The sequence below is a fragment of the Castor canadensis genome, chromosome 4 (genome assembly GCF_047511655.1).
Source record: "Castor canadensis chromosome 4, mCasCan1.hap1v2, whole genome shotgun sequence".
In the NCBI taxonomy this organism is placed as follows: Eukaryota; Metazoa; Chordata; class Mammalia; order Rodentia; family Castoridae; genus Castor; species Castor canadensis.
In genome coordinates this window covers 25,707,537-25,720,944 of record NC_133389.1, presented here as the reverse complement: position 1 = coordinate 25,720,944, position 13,408 = coordinate 25,707,537, and the positions used below count along the sequence as shown (strand labels likewise).

The following is a 13,408-nucleotide window of genomic DNA, read 5'->3' as shown; positions in this document are numbered from 1 at the left end:
GTTTGAGGACAGCCTGGGTAAAAAAGTTATCAAGACCCTATCTCAGCAACAAACCAGGTATGATGGTGCACCTCTGTAATCCCAACTACACAGGAGGCATAGGTAGGAAGAAGAATGTCTGAGGCAGGCCCTGGGCAAAAAAGCATGAGTCCCTACCTGAAAAATAAACCAAAGCGAAAGGCTGGGAGCATGGCTCAAGTGGTAAGGCATGGGGTTCTAAGTTCAAATCTGATTGGCGACAGAGGCTTTGAGGAAAAATGCTCATAAATTGTTAAGTCAAAATGAGAGTGACTTCTGGGTGAGTGTAGCCATGGTAGCTCATGTCCTTTATGCCCAGGTTCCCACGATAGATCTTTCCCAACTCTTCAGGACTTGGACAAGGTCTGGGGCTGCACAGTCTGCCTTGGTGCTCCCATAGATTCCAGGGAGAGTTAGTTCCATGATTGGGTGCAAGTGTAGTGATACAGCCCTTTTAATGTTAGAGGGATCAAATGAGCTCTGCACATCTTAAACCCTATGACAAGATTGACCCAGAATAGCTCGTAGTGAATCCCCATCATAGGAAAGACCTAGGCTTAAAGCATTTGGGCAGGTGGAGATTATCATGGCCGTTGAAGATGAATTGGGGTTTGAAATTCCTGATAGAGAGGAGAAAAAGTTAATGTAACCACAGAAATTGTAGATTGCATTGCAGATAAGAAGGATATCTATGAATAAAACATCAGACCCCCTTTTCCTCACCAAGAGAGGACCCAGATGATACTGGTGAGGGTCTGGAAGTGAGAACACGTTGAGTAGTCATCACTAATTCTGATAGCAACTCTTGGACCTGTATTTAAATTGTCTAGGTGTTTGGCCATTGGAGGAAAAAAATCTATAAAACCAGAGTGAAGGGAGTAAAAATAGTACATCCCCATGGAAGGAATTTTAGCAATACTTAGCAAAATTATGTCTCTGTATATATTTACCTCTTAAGCCATCAATCCTACTTGTTAGGAATCAATGCCAAAGATATAGTTGCAAAATAAAAAATAACTTATGTACAAGACCATTTGTTAACCACATTGTAATAAAATAAAATGCAAAATAAAACTGAAAAGAACTCAGAGGGTGGACTGAATAAACTATAGTATAAAATCGGTACTTGGTATAAAAAAGAAAGAGGGAGACCTTTGGGTTATGGCAGCCATAGCTGAATGCTGCTTGGAACTTCCTTCCAAAAAGCACTTGCTTGCTGGTTGCCAGTGACTCATGCCTGTAATTCTAGCTATGTGGGAGGCTGAGAGCAGGAGGATTGCCATTTGAGGCCAGCCCCATTTCCAAAATAACAGAGCAAATGGACAGGAGGTGTGGCTCAAGTGATAGGGTGCCTGCTTTGCAAGCTGCAGCCCTGAGGTCAAACCCCAGTCCCACCAAAACCAAACCAAACAAAAAAAACTTGTTTAGCAACAAGAATGCACCTTTACAGGTGCCTTTTGTTTTGTTTTGTATTTATGTAGGTTTGAATTACCATGCCCCCCTTCCTTTTGTATTTCAGGTCTGCTAACAAATTCTCTGGATTTTTGTTTAGCAGGGAAAGTCTTCTTTTTTTTTTTTTTTGGCCTTTATTTTTGAAAGATAGCTCTGCTGGATATAGGATTCTTAGCTGACAAGCTTATTTGTTTTCTGACAAGCCCTTTAAATGTGTCATCCATTGCTTCCTGGTTTCCAGTGTTTCACTGAAAACTCATCTGTTTATCTTACCACTCCCTTGTAAGTGGTTTTCCACTTGGGCTTTTGAGCTTTTCTCCCTGTCTTTGGCGTTCAGCATTTTTGCTGTGGTGTGCCTGTGAATCTCTTTCTGTTTATCCTGTTTGGAATATATTGAACTTTTGCATGTGGAAATCATTGTTTTTTAACAATTTGGGGACTGTTTTAGCCACAATTTCTTTCTTTTTTTTTTTTTTTTGGTGGGGTCAATACTGGGGTTTGAATTCAGGGCCTTGAGCTACTAGGCAAATGCTCTACCACTTGAACCAAACCCCCAGCCCTTTATGCTTTATTTTTTCATTGATAGGGCCTCATGTTTTTTGTCCAGTCAGCCTCAGATCAAGATTCTCCTACTATGCTTCCTGTATAGCTGGGATTACAGGTCTGAACTCGCACTACCTGGTTTGTTTGTTGAAGTGGAGTCTTGCTAATTTTTGCCCAAGCCGGCCTCAAACCATCATCCTCCAGATCAATACCTCTTGCATAGCTAAGATACAGGCATGAACTGAGTCTCCCTCCATAATTTCCTTTAGATATCTCGTTTCTTTCCCCCTTCTCCAATATGCCTCATACTCCACTGTCAGTGTGCTGAACAGTACCCCACATTTCTCCAAGATTCCATTCACTTTTCTCCATGAAAAACCAAGCTCAAGTTCAATCTCTTCCTCATTGACTTCTTGTCTGGTCATTAACTATCCCTTTTTCCATATATGTATATATATAATTTCTTTTCAGTGTTGAATATTGGACCCAGGGCCTCTCACTTGCTAGGCAAGTGCTCTACCAGTGAGCTACAACCCTATTAACAGCACTGGTGCAGTCTGTGATCAGAAGACTTCCAATTTCTTTGTCCCACGTGGAAGAATCCATGGCATGAAAGGTGGGTATAAGTAGAGTTTATTGAAAGTTAGGGAAGGGAAAGATAAAGGGAAGCATGAGGGGACCCAGGTGGAATCTGGTGGCCAAGAGAGTGTGTTTCTGCTCTTCAGGTGCTTTTAAAACCTATGATAACCTATGGGAAGAGGAGAACAAGGTAATTCTCATCCAATAATCAATGAGTGGGTAGGGGCATGGGTGGTTCCTGAACCAAATTTTGGTTAATCTAAGATGTAATCTTTTTCTGTGAGTCCCGAACTTTCCCTAGTTTTAGGTACCTCAACCCCATGTCATGGGTTTTGGAGCTGCAGGTTGATAAAAGAATTTGCTGAGATAAGAGAGTAGGAGAAAGTAAAGATTTATTAGGACACCCTTTAAAAGTAAAAAAAAAAAAAAGGTGGATAGCTAGACAAAGGAGCATAACACTACTGCTCCTATGCTGAACCTATGTGGAGTTAGAGACAGGGTTCTATAGCATTTATTTGGGATTTCACTTATTGGTTGTTGTTTTCTACTGGACCTTGCGGATTTGTTGCTTCTTTCTAGGCTCATGGTTTGAATTTCATTTTGTTCCTTCCATGCCTCCATAAGCTAGAGGCTTTCCTTCACACTCCAGCCCACTCCTATATTCATTTTTCTTTTTGAGACAGGGTTCCACTATATAGACCAGACTGGCTTCAAACTTAAGATCCTTCTGCTCCAGTCTCCTAAGTGCTGAAATTACACACATGCACAGCTACTTCTGGCTTCCACTCCTTTTGCATTCTTATTTGTTCCTCATATTTGTTAGTTGATTGTTTTCTAACACATCTTTTTCAAGCCTGAGTGTAGGGGCTGTGACATTTAAAAATCCCTCAGCACCAAAAAATGATACTATCTGCAAAGTTGGAGCTCAATTAATACTTGAATAAAACAAGGCTTTGTTGATCCCAAAAAGTAGACGAATTACATTTTGTTGTTGTTTGAATTAAGTTGAGGTGAAGGAATGGGAGTTCTATCTTCTGGTCTTTTCAGTAAGCTCCACAGGCTATTTGGGAAAAAAGCCCAAAAATCTCACTCTTAAACAGGGCATGGTGAAGCACATCTGTAGTCCCAGAACTCAGGAGGCAGAGGCAGGAGGCTAATGAGTTTAAGGCCATACTGGGCAACATAGAGACACATGCCAAAACAGAACAAAAGAAAACAACTGCACTGATACGTAGGTCTTTTCCCCATGATATGTAGTCACACTTTTCACTCCATGGTCTGTAACCTAAGACAGGCTCTGGGCCACAGCCAACCGCAGATCTGAAGCAAAATGCCTGGTGTGTCCTTGGAATAGGAAAGTGAAACCTGGGCAGCAGTTCATGAAGCTACATGGCCATGCTGGTCATGAACTCTGCGTCAAAGTCCCCTGCGTTTTCCTCCCAGGGCACAAGCTAAACGTTCAGGTTTAGAGTGGAAAGATTCATCCCAGCCGAAGACTAGAAATTACACGAACGCGTGCATGAGTAAAACATCACGAGAAACACTCCCGCCTGAAAACATGACACTGAAGGCACAAGAAACACTTCTGGTGCAGCCACTCTGGCCGTCACGGGTCACCCGGGTTTTGCAGCAACCTGGGAAGGACGCGCACCTGCAGGTCTCAGCCGGGCTTCCTCCCGGGGAGGTCCGAGCGGAGCCGGGTGGGCACCACCGAGTGCGGACCTCCCGCGCGTCCTAGAGCGGCCGCGCCGGCCCCACAGGCGGCGCACTTCCGGCCGCGCGCGTCGCCGCCCCGCGGAGTGCTGGGCCTCGGAGCTGACCTGTGCCTCCCTCGGCTCCTGCCCGGGCCTCGGGGAGAGGGTGAGTGGGGCAGGGCGCCGGAGGGGGGCGGGCGCGCTTCCTCGGGACTCGTGGGCTCGGCGGGGTCCGCCGCCCCGGGCCCGAAGTCTGGGTCGCCCAGCTCTGCTGCTGCCCACTCCGTCGTTTGCAAATCCGATGCGGTCGCCTAGGGAAGCCCAGGGCCGCTGGTGGCCTAAGTTTAGCCACTCACTTTCCCCTCCAGGCCCCGGGCCTTTCGACTCTAAAATGGAAGGCGGGCAGTATCTCTGCCCTATCCGCACCACTGGATGATTGCAGGGCCGACGCCATGGGTTCGAGACCCGGCAGCCTTCCAAATGCTGAAGCTCGTGGTCACCAGATTATTGTGATCTGCAGCTGGGACCGAGAATCGTGGGCTCCCCCAAAATGACTGTACTGTGATCACCATCCAATGTGCACTTCTTCGACCGTGCGTGGCTTCAAAAACCAAACAAGTAGCCGGCATCTTTTTTGGTTTTGGTTTTGGTTTTGGTTTTTTGTCAACAAGAAAGGGACCTACTCTCGCCTTCCCTCCCCTCTCCCCCTTTTTTCTTTTCTTTTCTTTTTTTTTTTTTTTTGACGGTACAGGGGTTTGAACTCAGGGCCTCACTTTTGCTAGGAAGATGCTTTACCACTTTAGCCAGACGCCAGCCTCCTCTGTTCACTTTTAATTGCTAGTACCTAGAATGGAGCATGTCTCAAAACACCCCCTATTGATTAATTGCCTAATTTCTAACTACCTCCCGACCCAGTGGGAAGATTTTCATTATATAGGTTGCTTTAAAAAAAGCAAAAATCCCCGGCTCAGGTGGCTCACGCCTGTAATCCTAACTACTCAGGAGGCAGACATCAGGAGTATTGTAGTTTGCGGCCAACCCTGCCAAATAGGGTTCAGGAGACCCTACCTGGAAAAATCCCTTCAGAAAAAAGGGTGGCTGTGTGGCTCAAGGTGTAGGCCCTGAGTTCAAACTCCAATACAGCAAAAACAAAACAAAAAACCAGACAAACCAAAACACACCTTTTATTATGAAAACTTTCAAACATGTATGTAAAAGTAAACTAGCATATTGAACTCCCAAGTGATCATATTTCATTTATTATTACCTCACCCCCAAATCTGGTGTGTACCATTCCATCCATGAAATACTTGTTTGTGTTTATAAAACATGATTCTTTTTAAACATAAAGCCATTATCAGTCTTACTAGCAGTTCATGTTACCTTATCCAGTCAGCGTTTACATTCCCATTTGTCTCTTCCCTGCCTACTCTTAGCTTGTCTACATCAGGATCAGGACAAGCAGCACTTGTTACATTTGGGTGATATCTCTGAAACCTCTTCATCCCCTTTTGTTTTTTCCCTTGTATTTGGTGAAAAACCAAGTTATTTGTTCCGTGATTTCCTACAGCCTGGATATTGCTTTTTCCATTCTTGTGGATTCTTTTAATAAACTGACATTTAAATCTACATGCTTTCTCAGGTTCTGGTTGTACTTTTTGGCAAGAAAACCTGATGGAGGCAGTGTATTTCATATTGCCTGATCAGGAGTTAGATAAGATCCCGTCTCTGTGAAACTCTTATGTACAAATTGCTCTGCAGGGTAACCAAATAATTGACCAGGGAGTTATAGAGTGATGTTAGCTAAGAACTGCAGAAGAAATGAGAATATCATCTTTGGGCAATACCTAAAGAAATAATGGATTCTGACATGATCACTAGTAGATGTTAATGTCAGATAAAGACAACCAAACAATGTGTGTCTCCTGATAGAAGTGCTCACCACATATCAAGTATTCTTGGAGCAGTGGGGGTAGGGTTGGGGTATAGATGGTGAATCAGGATTGCCCAGAGTTGGTAACTGTTGAAGCAGGAGGCTGGGTATGTTGACAGAGAATTAAACTGATGTGTGCTTCTGTGCAACTAGTGAACTCAGGTCAGCTTGTCCTCGGATTTTAATTCTCCTTTGGCCTTTCATTAGGTGGTTCTTAAATCTGATGTCATGTTAGAATTATAGGAAAACAATTCCCTTATCCCCTTCCATACTGGGATTTGAATTCAGGGCTGTACACTTGCTAGGCAGGTGTTCCACCACTTGAGCCATGCCCCCCAGACTTTTTCACTTTAGTCATTTTTTCAGGTCAAGTCTTGAGTTTTTTGCCTGTGTGGGCCTGGACTACAGTTGTACTTAACCTTCCCTCATAGCTGGAATGAAAGGCAAGGTTGAGATGGGATCTTGCTAACTTTTTGCTTGGACTGAACTTGAACCACAGTCCTGTATTTGGTGTCCTTAGTAGCTAGTATAACAGGCACAAGCCACCTTTACCCCTTTTTAAAAATACCAAAATCACACACCTCACTCACGGAATTTCCTGTTTAATTATCTGGGATTGGGCCTAATCATTGACATGCTTTAAAAGCTCTCCTGGTGATTCTGATTTACTCCCAGTATTCCCTGCCACTGATCTAGATTCTTAGAGATTACAGAGTGATTATATTCTGTTATTCCTTTTGCAATTTACTAGCTTTTAAAAGTTTTTTCTTTGTACGTTCTGTTTGTTCTCACCTCTTGTGAACTGCAATCCAATAGGGAAGCCTTGGCAAATTAAGCTACTTAATTATCAGAGGAATTGATCTTGGAGTGGAAATGTGGAGTAACACATGTAAGGAACACTAGCCAAGTGCTCTACCACTTGAGCCATGCTCCCAAGGCTTGTCTTTTGTACTTAAAAGCTTGTATAAGATGGGCCACCTTGTGTGATGTGTGAGAGGTGTATGGGGCAAGGGGTGTGGGGAGCTATCCAAAATGAAAGGAAGACTAGGTGATGTGTAGTTAAAAAAGCATGTTTGGCTTTATGCCACATTTTTTAAAAATCGTAGCTATTAAATATAAAAAAAATGTATATTGCAACTGAAAACAATACAAAGATTTAAAATTTTGTAATCCCTCTTCTGTCTGACCCCTATCATTCTAATCACGAGTGATAACCAATATTAACATTATGCTCTGTATCCTTCACACCAGACTTCTTTGTCTTACATAAGTGTAGGGGTTAGGGCATTGATATATAAACATGACATCATACCCTAGCCATGTGTACCTTTTCTCATCCTTCTAGCACAATAGGTACAGACCTGAGTCTGCAAAATAAATTAGAATAATACTAGATATATTCAGTCATTTTCCTATTGATACATAGATTTCTTCCATACCTTAACACACCTAAAAGCACCACAGTAAACATTATTGTACATAGATCCTTTATTTCTAGAGTAGGTCCCCAAAAATGAGATTTCTGGCTTTATCAATAGCATCATCACTATTTGTAATATTAATTTCCAAATTATTCTTCTAAGACATAGTAGCAGTTCATACTTCCCCCATCAGTAATAAGAGCACCCATTTACCCATTTTCCTTCATTCTGGGTAGCACTGACTGGCTTTGCTTCATTGACATTTGCCAACTGCTGTGAAGCAAATGCTGTCTTTATTTCTTTGTTTGCATTTCTACTAATTACCTGAAGGCTGACCACTTCTCATCTTGTTGGCCATTTGAACTTCTATGATTTGATAGGTATCTTCTGCCTATTTTCCTTTTGCATCAGTATTTTTGTTATTTAAATGCATTTACATAAATTTTTCAAGGAACATTAACCCCTTGTCATAAAGAGTGCAGTTTTTCTAGCTATTGTTTTTTGTCCTCTGATTTTATGAGGTTTTTTTTTTTTTTTTGGTGGTACTGGGATTTGAACTTAGGGCCTCATGTTTGCTAGGCAGGCAGCCTACCACTGCCAGCCTTTTTTTGCATTGGTTATTTTTGATACATGCCCATGCCAGCCTGGACCTCAGTCTTCCTATTTGTGCTTCCCTAGTAGCTGGGATGACAGATATCCAGCACTACACTCAGCCATTGGTTGAGATGCGGTCTTGTGAACTTTTTTGGCCAGACTAGCCTTGAACCAGACTCTTCTGATCTGTGCCTGCAAAGTGGCTAGGATTACAGTCTCTAGCCACCATACCCAGCTTGACACACTGTTTTAACTAAAGTTTACTTCACTCTTTGTGTTATACATTCTATGTACAGTTGATCAATGTGTAATATAATTTCTGTCCTTGTTATAACATACAGAATGGTTTTCGCTATCCAAAAAATCTCCTGTGATCCACCTATTAGTCCTTCTTTCTTTCTCCCCATATCACTGGCAAACACCGATCTTTTCACTATCTCTATAGTTTGCCTTCCCGAGAAAGTCATATAGAGTTCAGCTATACTTTTTTGGGGTTTTTTTGCAATGCTGGTGATGAACCCAGAGCCTCAAGCATGCCAGGCAAGAGCTCTACACTGAGCTAAATTCCCAACTATAATTTTTAATTGATTAGTATGGGAATAGTTATATATGGCTTGGTGACTTTTAATTTTAACTATAATTAAAAGTTAAAACCAGGGCTAGGGAAATAGCTTGTTGGTAGAGCTTGCCTACCATGCATGAGGTCCTGGGTTCAATCAATATCACTGTTTAAAATATATGTACATACGACTTGAGGGTATATAGCTTGGTGGCACAGCACATGTTTACCAAGCACAGGGCACTGTGTTCAATCCCCAGTGCCAAATTTATGGTAAGTAACAGTAAATGTCATAGAAACTTGTTTTGGGTGCAGTGACTTAACACCCAGTGATCTTTCTGTTGCAGGGTGGAAGATGTCTATGGATGTGACGTTTCTTGGGACAGGTGCAGCATATCCATCCCCAACTCGGGGTGCCTCTGCCTTGGTCCTTCGCTGCGAGGGCGAGTGCTGGCTCTTTGACTGTGGGGAGGGAACACAGACACAGCTTATGAAAAGCCAACTTAAAGCAGGTTAGTGTGCATTCGGCTTTCTCATGAAGATTAGCTTCATTTCCTTGCTGTCTTTGTGCCTGTCATTCAGAAACAGCCCTGACAACGACATCCCCCTTTAATGCTAAAACCCTGGCAAAACTTGGAAGGCTCTCTGTTGTCTAGCTATGTCCACTGAACTTCATGCATGCACTTGTTTACTTGCATTTCATTTATCCTGTAAGTGGGGAGAGCATGGGTTTATGTAGGCTCATGGCGTGGAGGGTGAGAAGGGACATATCAGGCATGGTAGATAGGCACTGTCCTATCATGGGAGCAGTAGACATAGTTGTCTCCACCAGGAGGCAGTTGTTATGAGAGAAGGCAAATGGTAGTAGGTATTCAGAGGAAAAAGACACTTTTATACTTGTGGCTGTCCGGGTAGACATTTCAGAGAAGTTGCCCTGTGAGTTTTAAAGGAAAGAGGAGGAATTCCCTAGACTGGGGAGACGGGAATTCCAGCCAGAGGGAATGGAATTAGCCAAGACCAGAATTTGGGAGATGAAGGAGTCCAGTCATGAGGAATTGTAGCCTAGATTCAAGCAGACCTGGGTTTCAGTCCTAGCATGTCTGAGGCTTGTGACCTTAGCAGATCAGCAGACTAAACTTTATTTTCTTCAGGCTGGGGTTATGCTTAATTGATAAAATACCTGCCTAGTAGCAGGGGACCCTTGAGTTCAAACCCCAAATCAACTCCCCTGCCCAAAAAAAGAAAAACTTTACTTTCTTCATCTCAGAAGTGGGAATGAGAGCTCTACTTAAAAGAGATGTTATGAGGCAGCTGTGGTGGTACATGCCTGTAATCTCAGTACTCAGGAAGATGAGTTCAAGGCCAGCCTGGGCTACATAGCAAGACCCTGTCTTTAAAAAAAAAGGGGGGGGGGGTGTTATGAGAATTCCATATGTATTATCTGTGCATAATAATTCCGTTGTGTGCTGCTTTTTCAGAGGCTTTTCTAAACCTCCTGGGTTAAGCAGTCTCTCCCTTATCCCATTCTGTTATTTCATCCTATTTTTATTCACTACTCAGCATCATCAGCACCTGGAATTATGTTATTTAAATTGTTTGTTTCTGTGTTCTCTGTGTCCCTCATAAACATCTCTTCAATTTGCTCCTAAGGTAAAAGGAGCACATGTGTTTTTCCCTCTTCATTTGATAGCGTCCTCATACCTTTAATAACCATGGTTGCCATTCCTTCTCCCTCTGAAATCACATTTCTTGAAAAATGAAATGTTTGTCTTCCCTGAAACTGTGATGACTGTGGCAAGCAATTTTTCCTCCCTTGCTTTGGGTTCCCAGGCTGTTTGGTATTCAGCTTTGCTATGTTTTGGAGTAGATAGGGAGAGGGCACAGAAAGTCTGACGTTGGTAGTTCTGTGATAATGTGTGAACTGAACTCAGCAGCTGCTGTAGTCCTTCTGTCTGCAGAGTCCTCAGGTCACATTTGGAGGTGGCTTGGCAGCCTAGACAAGTGAGAGGGGGAAGTGAGAGGATTCTCAAAGTAAAAATATAAATAAATATAATCAAAATAAAACAACAAAAACTAAAAAGAGAAAAGAAAAAGGAGGATGTTGAGGAAACTTAGAGTGAGAGAGCACCTCCCGGGGATTCTCCAGGACCAAACTCAGCCTCTGCCCAATTCATTGTTGTCTGCTGCTGCAGCCTAGGCTGGGTGTAGTCACTCTGGAAAGGCTTGCTTTGAGAATATTTGCTGTCATAGAACAAATCGCATTTCTATAAACTGTTATTTTATGGTATCAATAAACTGCTCCTGTACTTTTATGGTATCAAATGCCTAAAATAGGTGAGCCTTGAGCTAGACTCAGAAGCCTGTTGTACTGGAAATGTGTTGTTGTGATTGTTACTTTTAAAATGCCTGTGGTGCATCTCAGAAAATGCTAAGGTGGCATCCTGCCACATTACAGTTTACCATTGACTAAATTGAGTTATAACCTAAGCCAGTGTGCACTGAAAAAGCTGGAGCATTAGTTGAGACTGAAAGCTAGAGATGGGCAGGCACAAGTGCCCTTACATGGTACCATAGGGGATCTGCCCCTTAGTCTGCCTTCTGGCATCTGTAGCCCCCTTCCTCCTTGTTTCTCATCAGGTTCCTCTCCTATCTTCTTTATTCTCCTTCCTTCCTCCCCTTTCCTCATCCCCTGTCCTTTTCCTTCTTTCCCTACAACCTCACCCTATAGGCATGCTATGACTTCGTTGGTTAATTCCTGTCCAGTATAGAGTCCCTAAAAGGCATTTTGGGGTTTAGAAACTGGTCCAATCAGTGGAACACCTTGTTTTGCTCAAAGTACTTTGCTATTCTCAGAGGGAGCAGTAGGAGGCAGTACAACTGCCAGATGCTTTTGATGTTTGAGTCCCACCTAGTTAAGTGAATTCTTTTGGTATACTTATACATTTCACTTATTTAAATATATTGGTAGGATTAAATATGGTAACATATGGGAAGCATGTAGAATAGCAACTGATACACCCAGCCTAATCACACCCTAATTCATTTCAACTCTCTTTTTTGGGCAGTATTGGGGTTTGAACCCAGGGCCTCATACTTGCTAGGCAAGAGCTCTACCACTTGAGTGTATATTTTATTTATTTTTTTCTTTTTTTAATGTGAAAGACTATCTAGGAAAATACTCTGATAATTCTTTTTTTTCCTTTTTATATTCTTTTTTTTTCTGATAATTCTAAGACTATATAATTTAAAGATATTTTGTGCAAAAAAGTTATATCTTATTTAAAACCATCCAGTAAAATAAAACCTATCTTTCTTGCTTCTGGATCTTGCAGCAAAATATAAAGGAATAAGTTTATGGTAGTATATAGAACTTGTAAATTCAGTTTACTATGTTTTATGTTAAGTCACTATGCTCATTTCAAATAGCTTTGTCTCAGTTTTTATTTCTGAAAACTTTCCAAATATATTTCTTTGTCTCAATAAAAGGGAGAATTACCAAGATCTTCATCACACATCTCCATGGAGACCACTTCTTTGGCCTTCCTGGCCTCCTCTGCACGATCAGCCTGCAGAGTGGTTCTGTGGTCACCAAACAACCTATTGAAATCTATGGCCCTTTAGGGCTTCGGGACTTTATCTGGAGAACCATGGAGCTCTCTCACACAGAGTTGGTCTTTCCTTATGTGGTCCACGAGCTGGTTCCAACAGCAGATCAGTGTCCTACAGAAGAACTGAAAGAATTTTCATATGCATATAAAGCAGACAGCTCTTCCAAAGAAGGACAAGGAAGAACTATCTTATTAGACGCAGAAGAAAACTCATACCTTCTGGTTGATGATGAACAGTTTGTTGTAAAAGCATTTCGCCTCTTTCACAGAATTCCCTCCTTTGGGTTTTCAGTTGTGGAAAAGAAACGTCCAGGTAAACTAAATGCACAGAAGCTGAAAGACCTCGGTAAGTGATTGTTTTCCTTCTCATCAATTGAACAGTTTTAAATGAAGCCATTAGAAGTCTTATAGTAACCTTCCTTTCTTGTATCTCAGGCCTAAAACTGACATTTCCTGCACTTCCTTTGCCCAAAGTTTGCTTATTAAGGAAAATCCTTGGAGCCAAAAGATGCTATTCAGAAAAGCCAAATATGCAGTATGTTTGAATCTTTCTCTTTTCAGCTTTCTGGATCTACATTTTATTTTATTGGTTTTTTGGTTTTTGTTTTTGGTTTTTTTTGTGATATTGGGACTTGAACCCAGGGCCTCGCTTCACCACTTGAGCCATGCCCCAGTCCCCCACATTCTTAATCTGTCTTATTTTCACCTCACAGTGTCTTGGTTGGCAAGGTGATTTTGGTGGTGGTGGTGGTGGTGGTGATAGTTTTAGGTCCAGGCTTTATTTTTCCATGTTTTCCTTTTTTAAAAATCCCTGCTGGGGATCAAACCCAGGCCTTCACATGCTAGGCAAGCACTTTAACACTGAGCTATATACTCTTAGCTTTCATGTCTTCCTTTGGAATTTTTTTGTTTGTTTTTCTTAGAGACAGGGTCTTGCTATGTAGGCCAGACTGACCTTAGACTCACTATGTAGCCTAGGCTGGCCTTGAACTCATGATCCTCCTGCC

The 13,408-nt window shown here is 42.2% G+C and overlaps 2 protein-coding genes across 4 annotated transcripts in view; both read left to right on the top strand.

Annotated features, from left to right (window-relative positions):
- The window catches only part of Me2 (malic enzyme 2), a 67,744-nt gene extending 65,239 nt beyond the window's left edge, over positions 1-2,505 (top strand). The window contains exon 16 of the mRNA XM_074069818.1: positions 2,485-2,505. Coding sequence (XP_073925919.1) covers positions 2,485-2,490 — 6 coding nt within the window. The 3' untranslated portion in view covers positions 2,491-2,505. The remainder of the gene's footprint in view (positions 1-2,484) is intronic.
- The window catches only part of Elac1 (elaC ribonuclease Z 1), a 33,793-nt gene that overhangs the window by 14,537 nt on the left and 5,848 nt on the right, over positions 1-13,408 (top strand). The window contains exons 1-3 of one of the 3 annotated variants that reach the window (XM_074069820.1): positions 2,492-2,629; positions 9,141-9,305; positions 12,280-12,747. In XM_074069820.1, the coding sequence (XP_073925921.1) occupies positions 2,623-2,629; positions 9,141-9,305; positions 12,280-12,747 (640 nt within the window). In that variant the 5' untranslated portion in view covers positions 2,492-2,622. Of the gene's footprint in view, positions 1-2,491; positions 2,630-4,249; positions 4,453-9,140; positions 9,306-12,279; positions 12,748-13,408 lie in introns of those variants that run through there. The other 2 variants (XM_074069821.1, XM_074069822.1) reach the window with 2 other exon arrangements.